General features: G+C 47.7%; 1 protein-coding gene across 1 annotated transcript in view; it reads right to left on the reverse strand.

Annotated features, from left to right (window-relative positions):
* Positions 1-800: 800 nt before the first annotated feature.
* Positions 801-18417, reverse strand: part of CAPN2 (calpain 2) — a 62683-nt gene continuing 45066 nt past the window's right edge. Inside the window, exons 11-21 of the mRNA XM_030812821.1 lie at positions 17644-17655; positions 15544-15755; positions 13444-13480; positions 12524-12589; positions 10586-10643; positions 8378-8442; positions 6668-6736; positions 6052-6130; positions 4652-4768; positions 4346-4404; positions 801-1812 (exon numbers count right to left, since the gene is read on the reverse strand). Of these exons, the coding sequence (XP_030668681.1) occupies positions 1789-1812; positions 4346-4404; positions 4652-4768; positions 6052-6130; positions 6668-6736; positions 8378-8442; positions 10586-10643; positions 12524-12589; positions 13444-13480; positions 15544-15755; positions 17644-17655 (798 nt within the window). The 3' untranslated portion in view covers positions 801-1788. The remainder of the gene's footprint in view (positions 1813-4345; positions 4405-4651; positions 4769-6051; positions 6131-6667; positions 6737-8377; positions 8443-10585; positions 10644-12523; positions 12590-13443; positions 13481-15543; positions 15756-17643; positions 17656-18417) is intronic.

Genomic DNA, 18417 nt, shown 5'->3' on the forward strand with positions numbered 1-18417 from the left:
CCACTCTCTTCCTCAGAATCAAAAGCTGATCCCTCCTGCCCTTCACTTCCACCCCCTCCCAGCCTGGACCCTGGGGTCCTGTGTTGCAACCACTTCAGTCCCCACTGTCCATTCCCTTGTCCCCTGATCCTTCAGCCACCCTTCCCTTGCCCACCTCCAATCTTGAGTCAGTCCAAACATCTCCCACCTCTTTCCTGCCACCTGTGCAGCTGGACAGAGAAATCACTGATGCGAGGAGGTTGGGGCTCCTGCACTCTCATGGCCACCAGCTTCCCCTTTGCCCTCAAAATCCACTCGGCAAGCAAGAGAACTTCAACTCATTTGAGCCGAGTTTCAGAAATCCATCGTCTCACCTTGTTCAGGAAATACTAGGATGGCATTTGCTTATCTCAAGTCATCCTGAGGAAATGATTCATCAAGAACCACAAGCACCTCGGACCAGTGACTTCATCTGCATGTGTTCTCAGCTCCCTTGCTTGTCCCTACCCCAGGGGGAGCTGGCCAAGGTCGAGCAGGGAACTTCCTGAGAGGCACATCTGTCTCTCTGCTGCCTAACAGCAGATCAGCAAGCAGTAGAAATTAGAGCTTCCCTTATGTTATGGTCAGATTATCAAAGTTTCTGATTTGGATTTTAAAAAATTTTATAGTTCCACATTTTAATTATAGGCAAGATATCTTTTCCTTTGAATACATGAATTTACAGAGGCAGCATACCTTGTTAAAGTAGAAACAAGCTATAATCATGTGTGCTCATAAACTGTCCTGTGGGGCTGCCCTCCAGGAAGGAAAACATGGCATGGTGTGATTGCATGGAGTAACCCTTTATTTTTATTTAACAGTACATCTGGAAGAAGATAAGGCAACAAGGCAAAATTTCTATAATGTTGCTAGCATTTTCCCAAGGTAAAGCCAGGAAACAAACTTGTGTCCTTTCTATAAGAACTTCTAAGCGATGTCCCCTCTAACTCCATGGACAGACACACTAGTGGTGGTGAAGTTCATAAAGTTTTGAGGTGACAAACAGCTTATTTTGTCCTTTATCATAATTGGTTTGCAAATTGGATGCCTGGTTTTGGCATACTGGTTCAGTTGATCAAGCGCAGAATCCCTTTGGTCTTTGTAAGACCATATGTATAAGGCCGAATAGGGTCAAGAACTTGAGTGTAAGGAGAACGATTTACTATTACCAATCAATATTCTACAAAACCTGTCTCTTGTTTAACCCAAGCAACAGAGGTGAGTCTTCTCACCGGGACTCTCTAGATGCCTTGACAAGATTACTTCATGATATACCATGTTTCCCAGTTTGCTCATGGGAAATGGTAATCTTGGACTGTTGTTTGGTAGAATCAACAGCTGCATTTTAAAACTTGAAGTTGCTTTAAATATTCCCTGCAAGGGCCTGGTGTCCTTTGAGAGTGACTCAATGTTTTTGCTCAGCTGTTAAATACCTTCCTGCATTTTTTTTCCTGATTTAATATTGCTATGAGCAGGAAGGTGTGTAAAAGTAAAAAGTGTATACTATTTACAGATTTAAAGCTTTCTTTGAGCTTGTCAAGGGTTAAGTGACTCATTTGCATTTAGTATAATGATATGCAAATCTTTTACTTTGATGTGTGAAACTTCTGCTATCTCAAATTGACAGTATCATTATTTTCAGCTATGATCATCTGTTTAAGTAAATGTTCCCATAATTTCGAGGTCCAGATACAAAGTGTTTTTCTATGGACGCTTAATCCTTGGCTGATTTTCCATCATGAGAAGTCTTCAGGCAGATTAGTTGTAACTTCAAAGTACTGAGAAACAGAGCCACTGTGAGGAAGGAAAAAAAACCAAGTCAGCTCAGTGATCACTTTTAAAATTAAAGGCTATTTAAGTACCTGTAGATTGTTCCAAAAAACTTGTACTAGAAAAGCTGATCGAGGGCTACGATATCAGTGCACTAAGTCATATTTTTCTTACCTGATTTCTAGAGTCTAGCTTTTAACAGGTCAGTAGTCTTTGTGATTTGCATTAAGTGGTCATTAATCATATTACAGGGTTGATGGCACACATGAAAAGTGAAATTCACACAACAGAAATTAGCATTTTCACATCTCTGCCTCAGATACCACATCAGAAGTTAGTTTGGGATGTGAATATCCCTGCAACCAATGGTGTTCAGCATTGGTTCTAAGTTGTAGTGATACGGAAACTTTAAATCAGATTGATTCAACTGGTCTGGGATACAGCCAGGACACCAGCACTTTGGCAAAGCTCCCCACGTGATGGAATCTGCAGCCAAGATTGAAATCCCTGCAGACTGAAGGGAGAGCTTCTGAACATGGCTCATCCTTAGCAAAGACTATGAGAAGCAAGGATCTCCAGGAACCTGCAAAAGGTGAGGCTTAGGAGTGGCAGGAAAAGCCAGTGGGTAAGAAGATGCTTCTCAGAGGAGATGTGGGGGAAGTGGACTGAGCAGGCAGGCCAGGTGGACCCTGGGGTGGGGGTGGGTGGCTGGGGTAGAATAGGATATCCAGCAAGAATGACAGGCTAGGATTTTAAATTTTTTGAGACAGGGCCTTGCTCTGTTGCCCAGGATGGAATGCACTGGGGAGATCATGGCTCACTGCGGCCTTGACTTCTGGGCTCAGGTGTTCCTCCCACCTTAGCCTCCTGGGTAGCTGGGTCTACAGGCATGCACCACCATGCCTGGCTAATTTTTTATTTTTTATTTTTTTCTGAGACAGAGTCTTGCTCTTGTTGCCTAGGCTGGAGTGCAGTGGCGCCATCTCAGTTCACTGCAACCTCCACCTCCTAGGTTCATGCAATTCTCCTGCCTCAGCCTCCAGAGTAACGTATTTACAGGCACCCGCCACCATGCCCAGCTAATTTTTTTTTTTCAGATGCAGTTTTGCTCTTGTTGCCCAGGCTGGACTACAATGGTGCAATCTCAGCCCAGTGCAACCTCCACCTCCCGGGTTCAAGCAATCCTTCTGCTTCAGCCTCCCGAGTAGCTGGGATTACAGGCATGTGTCACCACGCCTGGCTAGTTTTGTATTTTGAGTAGAGATGGGGTTTCTCCATGTTGCTCAGGCTGGTCTCGAACTCCCAACCTCAGGTGATTCGCCCGCCTTGGCCTCCCAAAGTGCTAGGATTATAGATGTGAGCCACCGTGCCCAGCCCTAATTTTTGTATTTTCAGTAGAGACGTGGTTTCATCATGTTGGCCAGGCTGGTCTTGAACTCCTGACCTCAGGTGATCCACCCGCCTTGGCCTCCCAAAGTGATGGGATTACAGGCATGAACCACTGCGCCCAGCCTAATTTTTCATTTTTTTAGAGACGGGGTTGACTCTACATTGCAATCTAGGGGTAGAGATATTTCCTAGGATATGTAAAGTTTTAAGCAAGTTAGTGTTATTTGTAACCAGATAGACTATATTTTCACTTTGCTAATACAATGCATAATAGCAGAATGAGACAGTTATTTAGTTGCTGGCTTCCTCCAGAGTTCAAAATCCACGGAAAAGAGCTGCCAGTGCCTCAGACTTGCCCCCCCTCACCACTTCGCTCCTCTGTTACGCGGACAGGACTGACAACTACCATTCTCACCCAGTGTCAGCCACTTCACCCGGCCGTCTGTGGCCTTCCCAGAGTATAGCGGAAATGCTGACTGGAGCCAGGTGATAATGGAAGTATACCCCACCTGGCTTCTTTCTTTCAGTGAGAGAATTTCCTGTCATTGGGATGACACGAGAACATTTTACGCTTTGCTTTTTGTGAAATTAGCATACCCACTTAATTCAGATTGATGATCATTTCAAAGACGTGCATTGCTAGGGTTCCAGACACATGAGTGCAATAATAATAATAAATGGCAAACATATTTACTAGTGTTGGTTTTATCTTAAACGGAGAGGGAGTAGAGAAAACTAATTTGCTCACAAAGTATTTTAAGTAGATCCATTCTAAGAATGATGGATCTTCCCAAAACCCAACTTGAATTTCAGCCGAAGGATTTCTTTATATAAGCATGTTCTCCCTTGCATGCTAATCAGGAGTTCATTTTTCTAAGCATGATCCTGCAGCCACTCCTTAGTTTAACCTCGAGCTACACTCAACTCAAAGCTCATGGGAAGAGGGAGCCAGGCGTGCATTTTGGACTTGAGAATAGGTGGATGGAAAACAACTGCAAGTAAAAGTGCGTTGTGGGATCTTACAGCCGTGTACAGGCCTGGCCCCGACAGACCAAGAGCTCTTTAAAGCAAAACTTGAAAAAGCAGGTCACTTAAGTAACAGCCCTTTCCGCCCCATGCCTCCCCCATCCCCTTAGAAGCAAGATGGGGGCACGAGCTGCTGACTCACAGAGATAAGGTCGAGCTCTATTGTTCCAGTATTCTCGGGATCCAGCTGCTTAAATATCTCTGTGGAAGGAGAAAAAGAGGATGTCACAAGTGAGTGAGCTGAAACAGAGATCACATTATCCTCTTTTCAGTTCAGCAACTGGCTTTATTGATAGCCATACATGCTTTCTTCCTCACCCTCAAATTAGTAAAGAGGGAATTTCATTCTCAACTCCTGGAAGACATTAGATGATTTCACCGAGGTGAAAGGCAGTCCACTTTAATACCAACAGAACTGAAATGAGTCTTTCCCCAAATATCCACTTACTGAATAGCGTTTCCAGCCGAACCAAACACCGAACAAAATTATCAAAATCGATGATGAGCTGGTCATCTGCAAACCGAGCAACGATGACTTGGTGGAGTTGACAGGGCATCTTGAAACCTGAAGTTACATGAACAAACAAACTGATTGCTAAGCATTAGATTGTACCATTTAGCTGTGCTCACAGGCTATGGAACTAATGTGGTGATTTAAATGAGGTATAATTGCTTTGTCCCTTGGCTGCTCTTCTATGAGACTGGTTTGATTTTGCAAAGCCAGTACCTTCTGCTGTTATCTTTTGTTTCTGAACTGTCCACCTTCACCCTGCCCGTGTCCTTGCTGACACACAAGTCTTTTCTTGCCTGCTTCTGTTCTCATGGTCACGGTTGCTTCATGTTGTTAACCATGCTGCTGCTGTTTGATTTTCTGTTTAGTTCTGAATCTTCTTGGAGACCAGATTCTTCCTGGATATATGTGAGCAGAAGCTGTTCCTGGGAAACTCATAGTTGTTCTCCCTCCTTCCAAAGTAAAATAATTTTTATTGAGCCTGTGGCCACCTAGCATCAAGACTGCATGTCCCAGCTTCCTTGCAGCCAACAGAGGCCTTGTGATCACAGTCTGGCTGGTGGGATGTGTGACCAGAAATGGCCTGTGTGCCCTTAAAGGCAAGGAGCCCTTCTTCTGTCAACCTGTTGGCGGCATGTGTTTGTGGTGGCACGCTGTCCCAGGTCCCTTGGATGAGGGCAACCCTCGAAGGTCCGGTGGACATCATGGATGGGGGGAGGCTGGGGGAAGCGTGATCAGACAGTGACATGGTAGGATAGTAGGAGGCACTGTCCTAGCCGTGGACTGCTGGAGCTGGGATTGCTATACGACAGAAAGACATACCTCATATAAACCAATGTTGTGTGGGGTCTCTGCGGCAGCATTATATTCCAGCGAATAGAATGAACAGCCTCATGCTGACACATTTGTTCCCAAAGCCCAGCAGTCTCCCACTTTGCTGGTCTACCACTCGCTTGTGTCCTTTTATTGATATCCAATTCTGCTAGGGTCTTACCCTAAGGGCCGAGCTGAGACATTCCATTTCTGCCTAACCAACCCTGCACCAGAAAGGAGGCGCCTGGAGGAGTCTGTTGAGAGCTGGCTTTGCCTGCTTGCTGTGCCAGGCGGCTCCAAAGCAAACTTGGATTCAAGAAGGCACAGAGGGCAGAGCATCCTACTACATTTAATTTTACCAATTAGTCTTTGAAAGGGGAATTAAAAGGAGGTGTCTGTATTAAACTAGCACCTACTTTATTTTATAGCTTTACCAAATCTTGTGTTATATAGTATAGGATGAGTGTTCACATATTCTACACACAGATTAAACCAGGAACGAAAATGCAGTTATAAAGGGTTACCTGCTTCTTCTAACGCCTTCCGCATTTCATAGGAATTCATGGTACCAGACCTGTCAACGTCGATTTCTCGGTAAATTTTCTGGAACACATAAATTAGTTGTAAGAACTATGACCCAAAGCAAAGCTGGCAAGTTACCTCCCTAGTATGTGCTGAGTGGGGATGAAGTTTTTCCAGCTCTGTGCCTCTAGTTTGGCCTTGGAAGAATCACCCGTGTTTCTGCCTTAAATAACTAATAGTATTTTGCTTCTGTCTGTGAGCTGGTTTGTAAATATGCCCATCAAATCAGCCAGCCAACGCCCATGGGTCCATGTTCTTGTCTTATATAATTTTTGTACTTTAGCTGTCAAAAAGCCTTTTCAGGAAACCCTTGATGGTGGCCTTTAGATGATCCCAGTAATCAGGAGGAAGGGAATAGGCCACTTCACCTGCAAAGTCCTGGTTGGTTTTTTGTTTGCATTTCCTCAGCCCTGTCTTTACTCACTCTGAGCTTCATTATGGGTAAAATCCCAATCCCCTTGGAAATGTTTCTCCACTCTGTGGAGGGGTTGCTGCATCTTAAAGCATACGCACAGAATGTTCCCCAACACAGATCCACCCGCACTTCTGGGATCTTACTTGGTATTTTTGAATCTTCGTCCAGAGAATGTAGAACTCCTTCAGCCCCAGCTTGCCACTCCCGTCCGACTGCCTTCAGTCAAGGAAAGCCCTTGAGTGTGGGTCCATTTGGGCATAGTGTCACCTCGTTTGTCTTCTCACCTGGATCTTTTGAATATCATAGGACATGCACAAGGAGGGTTTGCAGAAGGATCTTTTTCCTGCTTTTCCCACTGGCTAAACCTCCGTTTAAAGGATTGGAGGAAGAGCGAGAAAGACCTGCTGGCTCCCTGCCGATTCTGGTTGCTGTTTTGATATAGGGGTGCTGTGGAGGCCCCAGATACTACTAAAAATGAGCTATTGGATGACATGCAGAGGGCTTTGGAGGGCTTCTAGTGGCTAGGCCCTTGCTGTTTTTTTAAAGTATATGGAGTATATCTAAGAGGCCTTTGGTGAAGGGAGCTAGCAGGTGTACACCGTGAATCCACTAGATAAAACTTCACAGAAGGGGCCAGGCATGGTGGCTCACACCTCTAATCCCAGCACTTTGGGAGGCCAGGGTGGGCAGATCACCTGTGGTCAGGAATTTGAGACCAGCCTGGCCAACACGGTGAAACCCTGTCTCTACTAAAAATAGAAAAATTAGCTGGGTGTGGTGGCACGCACCTGTAGTCCTAGCTACTGGGGAGGCTGAGCGGGGAGAATCACCTGAACCTGGGAGGTGGGAGGTTGGAGTGAGCTGAGATCGTGCCACTGCACTCCAGCCTGGGTGACACAGTGAGACCCTGTCTCAAAAAAAACAACCAACCAACTAAACAAACAAACAGAAAAAACTTCACAGAAGTTTAGGCTGCCCCTTACCACCACTTCTCACTAAGCATTGGAAACAAGGGGGAAATGGATGACTAGTTTGCCTTGGGGACAGGTGGGTTGCCTGGGAAGGAGCTAGAGCAAAAGGGAAGTAGGATGCTCATGAAAGTAGCCCTTATCTAAATCAAGAAGACGATCTTGATCAGACAAAACAGATTCACATCAGAAATACTGTGGTTAGGGAATATCTTCCTAGAGGAAGTAATGGAAACACATCACTGAGGAAACAAATTCGAGCTGCTTTGTGCAAAGAAGTGGTGGGCATATTGTCAGGAATTTCCTGCACCAGCCCCAGGAATGGACTGGTGGGCCTACATTCTTTTTCTTTTTTTGAGACGAGTCACGCTCTGTCACCCAGGCTGGAGTGCAGTGGCGCGATCTTGGCTCACTGCAACCTCCGCCTCCCAGGTTCAAGCGATTCTCCTGCCTCAGCCTCCTGAGTAGCTGGGATTACAGGTGCCCACCACCATGCCCAGCTAATTTTTGTATTTTTAGTAGAGATGAGGTTTCACCACGTTGGTCAGGCTGGTCTTGAACACCTGACCTTGTGAGTCAGGAGGCCCACCTTGGCCTCCCAAAGGGCTGGGATTACAGGTGTGAGCCACCGTCCCCGGCCGTGGGCCTGCATTCTAAGCCTTTCAGGGTAGGTGGGAGCGGAGTGTAGCATTTGTTTTCCCTCATCAGAGGATCCTTGCATTTCCCTAGTAAGTGAGGTCAGTGCTGCTGACTGTCCGACAGCAACTCAGCAAGTTGGGAACAACTGGCCATTTTGAAAGGGGAGAAGGCCATGTGTTTGAATCTTTCTGGAGTGAGATTTTAAACTCCCCCAGTCTCTATTCCCTGGAGCACATTAAAGGATACATCCAGCATGTCAACCATAATTTTGCATGTCTCGATGCTGAAGCCATCTGACTTGATATCTTGACCTAAAAGACAAAATCAGTGTGACAGGAAAAATCTGAGTGGTGATGTCCAATTGAACTTTCCACAATCATGGAGATATCCTTTATCTGTGCCCTTCACATACGGAAGCCACTTCCATTATATTAAATAGCCACACGTGGCTAGTGACTGCCAGATTGGGACAGTGCAGACGATGTCCACATTGTCCTGATGTCTCTGTATATTTGCCATGGGCAAACAGGGCTTTAAAAAATGCATTTTGAACAAATAAATAACAGAATGATCAATGGTTGGGCCTTAGGTGCCCACAGGATATAAAGTCACCTATAGTTGTTGGGCAGGGAAAAAGAAAACAGAGAGCAGGTGTGTTAATTCTAGGCTATGACCCATGAGAGAAAGAGGTTTACTTGAACTGTCCATCTGCAGACATTTATGGACTGTGTCCCCCCAGCTGACTGAGAAACCTGAAGACCTGGGATCTATCCATGAGCGACTGTGCTGCACTGAGTGAGTCCTATTCACTTGGTGTTTGGCAGGTGGCATGAGATCCTAGTCACCAATGTGAATCTGGCTCCCCACAGACTTCACGAAAAGCCCAGCCTTTTTGTTATGTCCTTGAAAGAGGTTAGAGCCTGACCTGCCTCAAAGCTGCCACTCTGGGCACCGACTCCTTCTTAGATGGTCATAAGGCTCTGGCCCAGCAGCTGTGCATGCAGACTCTGGTGTGGAGCCCTCCAGAAGGCTGGAGTCAGCAGGCAGCTAGGGGTAGGGTACTAAGCTCAGAGGCACGTGTGGAGCGAATGCTGCTCCCCCAGCAAGGAGCGGGCTGAATCCAGGCAAGGCCCGCTTCTTCCCTACCTCCCAGCCCCACCCTCCATCTGTGCAGAAACAATGAGGCTTTAGTCTCCTCGGCTCATGAGGACTGCATATCTGAAGAGCTCTGTGACCTCACTTGTGCCTAGTGGCTTCCAGGGTAAACACAATCTTCTCGCCGTCCCTGAAAATTAGAGGAGGGCGGGTGCAGACTGGGTCCTCTCTGGGGAGGCCCTGCACTGGACTGACCGTAACCTGGCCGGCCCAGCCCTCTTGGTTCACACTGGGAGGGAAGACCCAGCTGGCCCTGGACTCTTCTTTGGCTCTGAAAGGCAGATTTATTTTATCTCATGGAGTTAAGCTAGAGGCCATCTTGTCAGAGGGAATGATGTCCCTTGAAGTCCATGAGGCTTCTCAAGATGATCCCTAGGGCTGGTATGCAGCAGACGACCATGACTGCATTTGTCTGCAGATTCCTAACTTCTGATATGTTCAAAACTCTGCTTCCTGGATTGCCGGTTGCTCTCTTATCAAATGCAGTGTGATTCTTTTGATAATTTGAGGGGAAAAAATGTCTCTGTGTTGTGTTTCCCCCTCCTCCCTGCTGGTGATCCACAGTAGGGGGTTGAACAATCAATCCTCTGACATTTTTTTGCTTAAGAAATAGTTACAACATGTGGCCGGGTGCGATGGCTCACACCTGTAATCCCAGCACTTTGGGAGGCCGAGGGGGGCAGATCACTTGAGGCCAGGAGTTCAAGACCAGCCTGGCCAACATGGAGAAACCCCGTCTCTAGGAAAATACAAAAATTAGCTGGATGTGGTAGTGCATGCCTGTAATCCCAGCACTTTGGGAGGCCAAGGCGGGTGGATCACTTGAGGTCAGGAGTTCAAGACCAGCCTGGCCAACATGGTGAAACCCTGTCTTTACTAAAAATACAAAAGTCAGCTGGCTGTGGTGGCACTTGCCTGTGATTCCAGCTACTTGGGAGGCTGAGGCAGGACAATCACTTGAATTTGGGAGGTAGAGATTGCAGTGAGCTGAGATTGCGCCACTTTACTCCAGCCTGGGCGACAGAGTGAGACTCTGTCTCAAAAATAAAATAAATTAAAAAAATAGATCACACAAAGCTAGTATGTAGTGAAAACCTGGATTTGATCTTTGATCTGTGGATGCTACGAACACTTGTTCTTTTTTATCACATCATACAAATCCTTCATCCACTTCTTAGAGGGGATGGAGGGTGGTGGTTTAGTCACAGCAGCCAGACATGGAGGGGGAAAGATTTCCATGTTCCCTCCCATCCACAGGGGAAAGAGCAGGATAAGGTTTTGCAATGAGGGGACACTCACGCTTTGCTAGAACCCTTCTCAGGATGGTCTGCAGCTCAAAGGCAGAGATCTCTGCATCCTGTGGACACGTAAACAGAGCATAGTTATTGGCCCCCCATGGGAGCTGGATGAGCACAGGGCACTACCAGTGCATTAGGTAGGCCTCGGTGGGGTCTATGAATGTGCATTTCTAACAAGCGCCCAGGCCATGTTGAGCCTTCTGTCCCCAGACCACACTTTGAGTAGTACTGCCCCATTCTGGCTTTTAGATACAGTGTTTTTGGTTTGGTTCTTTTTAGAACACCCAGGCTGGGCTGGACTGCAGTGGTATGATCCTAGCTCATTGAAACCTCAAACTCCTAGGCTCAAACAATCCTCCAGTCTCAGCCTCCCAAAGTGCTGGGATTACAGGTGTGAGCCACTGTGCCCGGCCTAGATACGGTGTTTTAATGTACAGATGCAGTAGGGAGAGTTCATTCACCATTTCTTTGCTGTAGAGAATATAAATAATAAATACTCCCCTCTACCCATGTTTGTGGTCTTTCTTAACTTAATTCTCTTATGCCATTCCTCTTATCTGGCATGTCTTCTTCATTCTTTAAAACTCAAAGCTCAGACTTCCTGTAAAACTGGCGAAAACCAGCTGCCTCCAAGACTCAGCCGGCCCTCCTCTATGCCCATCATGCCAGGGCCCCTCATGGGCTCAGATGTCTCTGTCCACTTATACGTATTTGTGTAACTCATGGATAAACTCCTTTGTTTAAACCAAGATTGAGTGCAGTCATTTTTGCCTTTTGGGGTGTGTATGTATGGGATTCAATCAGTGGGGAAAGAAGACTCATGGCCCCTTTCCTTGGGAATCTAGGAGGGAGCAGAGGGTGAGAGGCCGGTGGAGGCGTACAGCAGATGATGCCTGGCTTAGTACTTTGATGGGTCTTTAGGTCAGTGAAGGGAGGCCCAGATGAGCTCAATGATTGCAAAGTTCCTCCACATAGTGAAGAAACAGGACTTTTTTATTTGGAGTTGTTGGGAAGAAAGAGGGCTAAATAACTTTGTGATGGGACTAAATGGCTGAGGGATTTTTTTTTAAGAACAGGGAAGCGGCCAGGTATGGTGGCTCACACCTGTAATTCCAGCACTTTGGGAGGCTGAGGTGGGAGGACTGCTTGAGCTCAGGGGTTTAAGACCAGCCTGGACAACACAGTGAGACCCTGTCTCTAAAAAAATTAAAAAATTAGCTGGGCATGGTGGTATGCATCTGTAAACCCAACACTTTGGCAGGCCAAGGTTGGAGGTTGTTGAGCCCAGGAGTTTCAGAGCAGCCTGGGCAACATGGCAAGACCCTGTCTCTACAAAAATAAAAATAAAATAAAAATTAGCTAGACATGGTGGTGTAAACCTATAGTCCCAGCTACTTGGGAGACTAAGGTGGCAGGATCTCTTGAGCCCAGGAAGTGGAGGCTGCAGTGAGCTATGATCACGCCACTGCACTCCAGCCCGGGTGACAGAGAGAGACCCTGTCTCTAAAAAGAAAAAAAGAAAAAAGAAAAGAGAACAGAGAAGCCTAATTCAAATACTCTGTTGCAAGTTGCCTGCATTCTTGAGACTTGAAACCCTTCCACCTCCCCAAATCCTTTGTGGAAATCAAGGATAAGGGGCCAAGTTTCATGCCTCAATTGGTGTAGAACAGAGAAAATAACAGTCACAATGTGAGCCCAGGAATCCTAAGGAAGGAGGAACACAGAGTCATGCAAATGGAAGCCCCCGGCAGCACGCGGAGGTCTCAGGGAGGACATACGCAAGAGGGCTGAGCTGGAACCCGACTGCCATTTGCTATTTCTCTTTGCTTTTGTTCAGTTTGTTTCCTCTCCCCTTTAAACTAAAGTCTCCTTGGGGACACACACTGTCTCTTCCTTTGCATCGACCAGAGTGCATAACATCATTTTTGGGAACATTTACCTCTCCTGCCAACTGGGCAAACAGTCTCCTGAATCCATCATCAATGTCATCCTCGCTGATGTCGAACTGGAAGGTGAGGCAGAGACATGAGAATGCATCAGAGCAAGGCATGACAGCAAGTGTCTTCCCGCCCTTCCATGGCAGCCACCTCCCACTCCCCTTCTCTACCTCTCCCTGGGGCCCGAATTCTACGGTGATTTGGGTTAAGATCAGGTATAGTGTGAAGAATTAATATAAACTTTTTTTTCTAATTAAAACACAAGAGGGAATGTAAATTATGTGGGAAGGAGTAATATTCTAATTTTTTTTTTTTTTTTTTGAGACGGAGTCTCGCACTGTCACCCAGGCTGGAGTGCAGTGGCGCAATCTCGGCTCACTGCAAGCTCCGCCTCCTGGGTTCACGCCATTCTCCTGCCTCAGCCTCCCAAGTAGCTGGGATTACAGGCATCTGCCACCACGCCCGGCTAATTTTTTGTATTTTTAGTAAAGACGGGGTTTCACCGTGTTAGCCAGGATGGTCTCGATCTCCTGACCTCGTGATCTGCCTGCCTCGGCCCCCCAAAGTGCTGGGATTACAGGTGTGAGCCACCGCACCTGGCCTAATATTCTAATTTCTCACAGAGGTATCTTCTCCAGCATCCAATTAAAATGGCCTTTTAGGATCTATTCTAGTGGGGACTCAGGAGCATAAAGACTAGCTGGAATGTTGTGGATGGATTTTGACAGTGGCTACACAGCCCAATAGGCAAGGGACTGGCCCATGCCCCCAGCACAGAGGCCAGAGCTGATGCAGGTAGTTGACTCTTGGATTCCCAGTACCCGGCTTTATCCTTAGTTTCAGGCTTTGTTCGTGAAGTCCAAAAACTCTTGGAGTTTTTTTGCTCCCACAGAGTGGGTGAAATTCAGAGAGTTACAAATACCTCTTCAAGATTGGCCTCGATTTCATCATCGACAGCTCTGGAAATAGAAGGAAATTATGTGTTACTGGAAGGCAGGTGAGGGCAAAAAGGAAGTGTTGCAGAAATCACTGCTAAAATGGAAGTGCAGTGCTAAATCCAGCAGGGGGTACGTGGGGTGGTGGGGCAGGGCTGCCGTCGGGGGAGGTCTTTCCAAGTTTCTGTGATAACACCTCCCCAAAGAGCAAAAATTTCTCTGCATTCCAAGTTTCTGTGATAACACATCCCCTAAAGAGCAAAAATAAAGGCAGAAGTGATCTGAAGGAAGGGTCATGACCAAAGCAACATGGACAGCTGGAGATTTTTGTTTGCTAGTTTTTGATCTTTATCAAATAGGACAGCCTTTGCGTGTAGTGTGGTGTTGGTCCTAGCCTTAAGGAATAGCTTCTAAATTCCACTTGAAACATCCTTTACCAGCGTAGACTTTCACACTGAGAATCATGCAGTGCAAATCATCGCCTACTTGTTCTGCCTCAGGTTGGAGAGGTGGGCAGCGCGGAGGCCTGTGTGTCGTTTCAGCCAAAGCTCAGGTCAGGCAGTGGTTAGTTTATCCTGTGCACCGCCCCTGTGTCCAGGGCCGGGTCCTTCTGCTCCATAGTGAGGGTAATCAAGCTCAGGATGGTCATCCCTGGGCCACTGCAATTTTAACTAAGTGACCAAGAGTCCTATCTGCAGGGCCAATGCCTGGCGGAAGGAAAAGGGGACCTCTTGGTGCTGATCATTGGAATCTGGAGCAGAAGGATTAATATCTTGGGACAAGGAAGTCAGAAAGCCTTGAGAGGTGGGGTGTCCTGTTGGGGTAGGGAGCTCACCCTGGAGAGAGTTGAGGGGTTGAGGCTTCCCTGGGAGACTGGCAGGGAGAGTAGTGGGTTTGACAAAGGACAGTGTTATTCTAATGCCACCAGGTCATGCTCCTATTTTCTTGCCATTGAGGACTAAGCTGAACACACCAGGCTTCCTCTAAGCATCCTCAGAGCTGAGAGGAAAGGTCCCTTCCCCCGTGGTAGGCTTTAGCAAATGAAGAGAGCCTGTCGGTGGCAGGCGGGCTACAGCTGTGCTTTGGTGACATTCATTGGTATGCAGCTGCCTGGCATTGCTTTGTCTCCCTTCGCCATGGGAAATTATTGCTGCATCATGCATTATCTTGGGGCAAGGGCAGTTCCCTGCCTCTACCTCCCATCGGCTCTTCTTCTACAGGAACCAGCAGGCCAGGTGGCTGACCCAAGCTCAGCACCTCAGACACACTCCATGAGACCTTTAGACCTGAGTGCATGACCCAGGGTCCGAAGGGTCATCTCACACCCTGGTCCTCCAACACATCCTTGGCTCCTGTTCTTCCTAGCCTGACCCCCTACCTCCCATCAGTTCTGGAGTCTCCAATGGCCTTTTGATGAATTCCCTTTAGCTTAAATCACCCAAGGTAGATTCTGCCTTTGCCAATCAAGCGCCCAGCTGAACATACATGGTTGAGGCAGAAGTCAAAGTGGCAGAAGCCATTGTGAATTGAGGCCACCTGGACAGTGGCAGGAAATGGTGATGTCAGCCACAAAGGGTTCCCAAACATGTGGGATCCCATGAGGAAGGGGAGAGGGAGCTGGCGACATCATGACTGTAACAGGGAAAGGTTCTGGAGGTGGGAACCGTTGAGGTGGTTCCCACCTTACACCCTTGGTGGTTCTGCTAGGCCAGGTGGCCTGGAAAAGCAAGGATTACAGCAGCACTGCTCAGCTTTCTTCAAATGACGAGACTGGATTCGTAGTTTAACATTAAGGTACCAACTTCAGAATTCAGAGACACACTTATGAAATTAGACCCTGCAATTCACTGTACAGCCAACCCTTTCCAACCAAAAATATCCACAGTGGCTTTTTCCATTGTTTACCTTACTATAACACTAAAACTTCCTCAATCCATCAAATCCCCACACTAGTCCTTCGAGGCGGGCAGGTGCCACAGAAAAAGTAACTGACATTCAGGGGATGAAAGAACTCTCTAGGGCCCGAGGAACAGACCAGCGGGTAGGGACAGGGAAGGGTGGGGAGAGGAAGGGACCAAACCACCTACTGGTAGTCAGCTTTCTTTTCAGAAAAGACCCGGATGCAGAAATCCCCATCCTTGTTGGGTTCGAAGGTGGAAGGCACGAGAATGTACTCTCCTGGCGGCAGCTTGAAGCGGTTGAGCACCTCCCGGAGGTTGATGAAGGTGTCTGAGCGCTCCCTGGCGCGATTTGTCAGGAAGAAGTTTTTGCTGAGGTGGATGTTGGTCTGCCCACTTAACTGAGGAATAAATAGAGAAACATGGGGGTAGATGAGGGGAAGCCTCCAGGCAAATGTCAGTTTCATTCATTGAGATAAAAGCAGCTGGGTAGTGTGGTGGCTCAGTCCTGCTGTCCTGGTGTATAATGAGGGGAGGCCAGGTGTCGGAGACCAGCCTGGGCAACACAGGAAGCCCTCATCTATATAACAACAACAACAACAACAGCACAGTGACAATGCCTGGGTCATTTTAGATAAAAAGCAAACTTTTGTTAGGTGTGGTGGCTCACGCCTGTAATCCCAGCACTTTGGGAGGCTGTGAGAGGATTGCTTGAGGCCAGGAGTTTGAGACCAGCCTGGGCAATGTAGTGAGACCCCTGTCTCTGCAAAAAATAAAAATATTAGCCAGGGGTGGCAGCATGTGCCTGTAGTCTCAGCTACTCAGCAGGCTGAGGTAGGAGGCTCACGTGAGTCTGAGAGTTCAAGGACGGCAGTGAGCTATGATCACACCACTGTAGTCTAGCCTGAGTGACAGAATGAGACCTTGTCTTAAAAAAAATAAAAATAAAAAAGGCAAACTTTCTATCAAAAAACACAAATGCCTGCTGAGGAACTCGGAAGCACATGCCAACAGGGGGTTTCATATCCATTCAGCTCTGCCTGCAGAGCTGCCCAGTCTTTCCACACAGTGTTCCCAGCCTTCCTCTAAGAGACTCTCAGGCAGGAACAGCGTCCACATGGCAGGAACCTGGCTCGGTTCTACATGGTGTATGATGCACTAATAAAAGCAAAGACAGGACTGGGGGCAGGGAAAAGACAACCCAGCTTCTAAACCAAGCATGATCCACCAGACCAAGGCTGGAGCAGCATCCAAAAGAGCCCGATGTGCTACCAGTTGCACTGCCTTGCTGTGAAAGAAATGTACTACAGGTGGGTCAAAGTGCCCCGTGTGTCTACTTTAATAATTGTGACCTTGGAAGTCAAACAGCTACCAGGCATCCCATCTGCTTTAGCCAGCGGTGACTGTGGGCCCAAATGCTCTCGCAAAATTTAAGTCATTCCACGGTAGTGTAGTGAGGTGGATGGTTGACCAGTGTTACTGAAAAATAAACTGAAATGCAGCCAGGCATGGTGGCTCATGCCTGTAATCCCAGCACTTTGGGAGGCTGAAGGGGGGTGGATCACCTGAGGTCAGGAGTTCAAGACCAGCCTGGCCAACGTGGTGAAACCCCATCTGTACTAAAAATACAAAAATTAGCCCGGCGTCCTGGTGCATGCCTGTAGTCCCAGCTACTTGGGAGGCTGAGGCAGAAGAATCACTTGAACCCAGGAGGTAGAGGTTGCAGTGAGGCGAGATCACGCCACTGCACTTCATCCTGGGTGAAAGAGCGAGACAAAAAAAACAAAACAAAACAAAAAAACCCAAAACCAAAAAACAAAACAAAAAAACCCCTGAAATGCAGAGAGGAGCTGTAACGTGTCCAAGGTCACACAGCCTGGGAACTGGGTCCTGGTCTCCTCTGCGCTCCCGCGTTGTCTTCTAGGACAGTCTGCAGGGTTCACCTTTTCCCTGACTCAGTCTGCTCCTAAGAGTGACACAGGACTCTGTGAAAAGCCTCCTACGGTCTCAGGATCATGGATTTTCTGCCCAGAACCAAACCCTATATGGGCTCTGCCAGGTCACAGGGAGGCAGCGGGTCCCACAAAGACTTTCCAGAAATCTTGCCCAGAGCTTAGACTAGTGGGATCTAGAGCCTGGGCAACTTCAGCAGGGCCCCAGGGGTGGCCAGGACTCATCCTTCACAGCCACCAGCCCCTGCCCGGGCTTCACGATGCTCCTGAGCTCCAGCAGTCTAAGCCTCTTGCTTTTTTGGTGACCTGAGCACCCCGGGACATGGGCCAGACGTACCTCCTCCGGAACCTGCAAAATAAAGGAGACACAATTCAGATGCCGGAAAAGCAGTGTAAGAAAATGCATCACTGTGCTCTTCTCTTTTGCTGCCTCATTTTCTCTGTAGCATTAGCGATATCAACTAAGTCAACTGAGTAACTGTTTTCCAAGGAACTCAAAGCCTCTCCAACACTGAAGAAAATCCTCTTATGACACGGCAATCATGTCGATAAGCCCTCACCTCCGTTCCTAACTTGCAGAGCATAAATCTGAGGCACGGAGATGTGAAGAGACTTGTCTAAGGTGGCAAAGCCCATATCTGCCTCCCACACAGGGAAAGAGGGCCAGGCGGGCCCCGTTGGAGGAGGCAGCAGGCGAGGTGAAATACACTCGGGGCTAGGAGCCAGCAGTGCCGGCCTCTGTCAGCCAGGTCCAGTGGTCCGGTCTGCATTTCCTTGAGCAAGTCCCCTCTCCTCTCTGGCCTCAGTTTTCTTATCTCAAAAATAGGACCCAGTGATCCCCAAGGTCCTTCCCAACTCTGAAAGCCCATGGCTGCATTTCCAAGCCCATAAGGTGGTGGGGGGGAAGCTGTATATCACAATTCCATTTGCATTCTCCTTGGAGCGATTCTGTTCCGGATCTGAAGTCCTCAGCTCCTGTTTCAGAGACTGAGGGGTTTGGGCCTATGTGCATTTTTACAACTGATGCTGTTTGCCCAGCTCCCTTTCTCAGGTGGGTGAGCAGGTAGAAGTCAGTGTTCCATGGGTGGCAACATTGCCAGTGGTGAGCACA

The sequence above is a fragment of the Nomascus leucogenys genome, chromosome 5, assembly GCF_006542625.1.
Source record: "Nomascus leucogenys isolate Asia chromosome 5, Asia_NLE_v1, whole genome shotgun sequence".
Lineage (NCBI taxonomy): Eukaryota > Metazoa > Chordata > Mammalia > Primates > Hylobatidae > Nomascus > Nomascus leucogenys.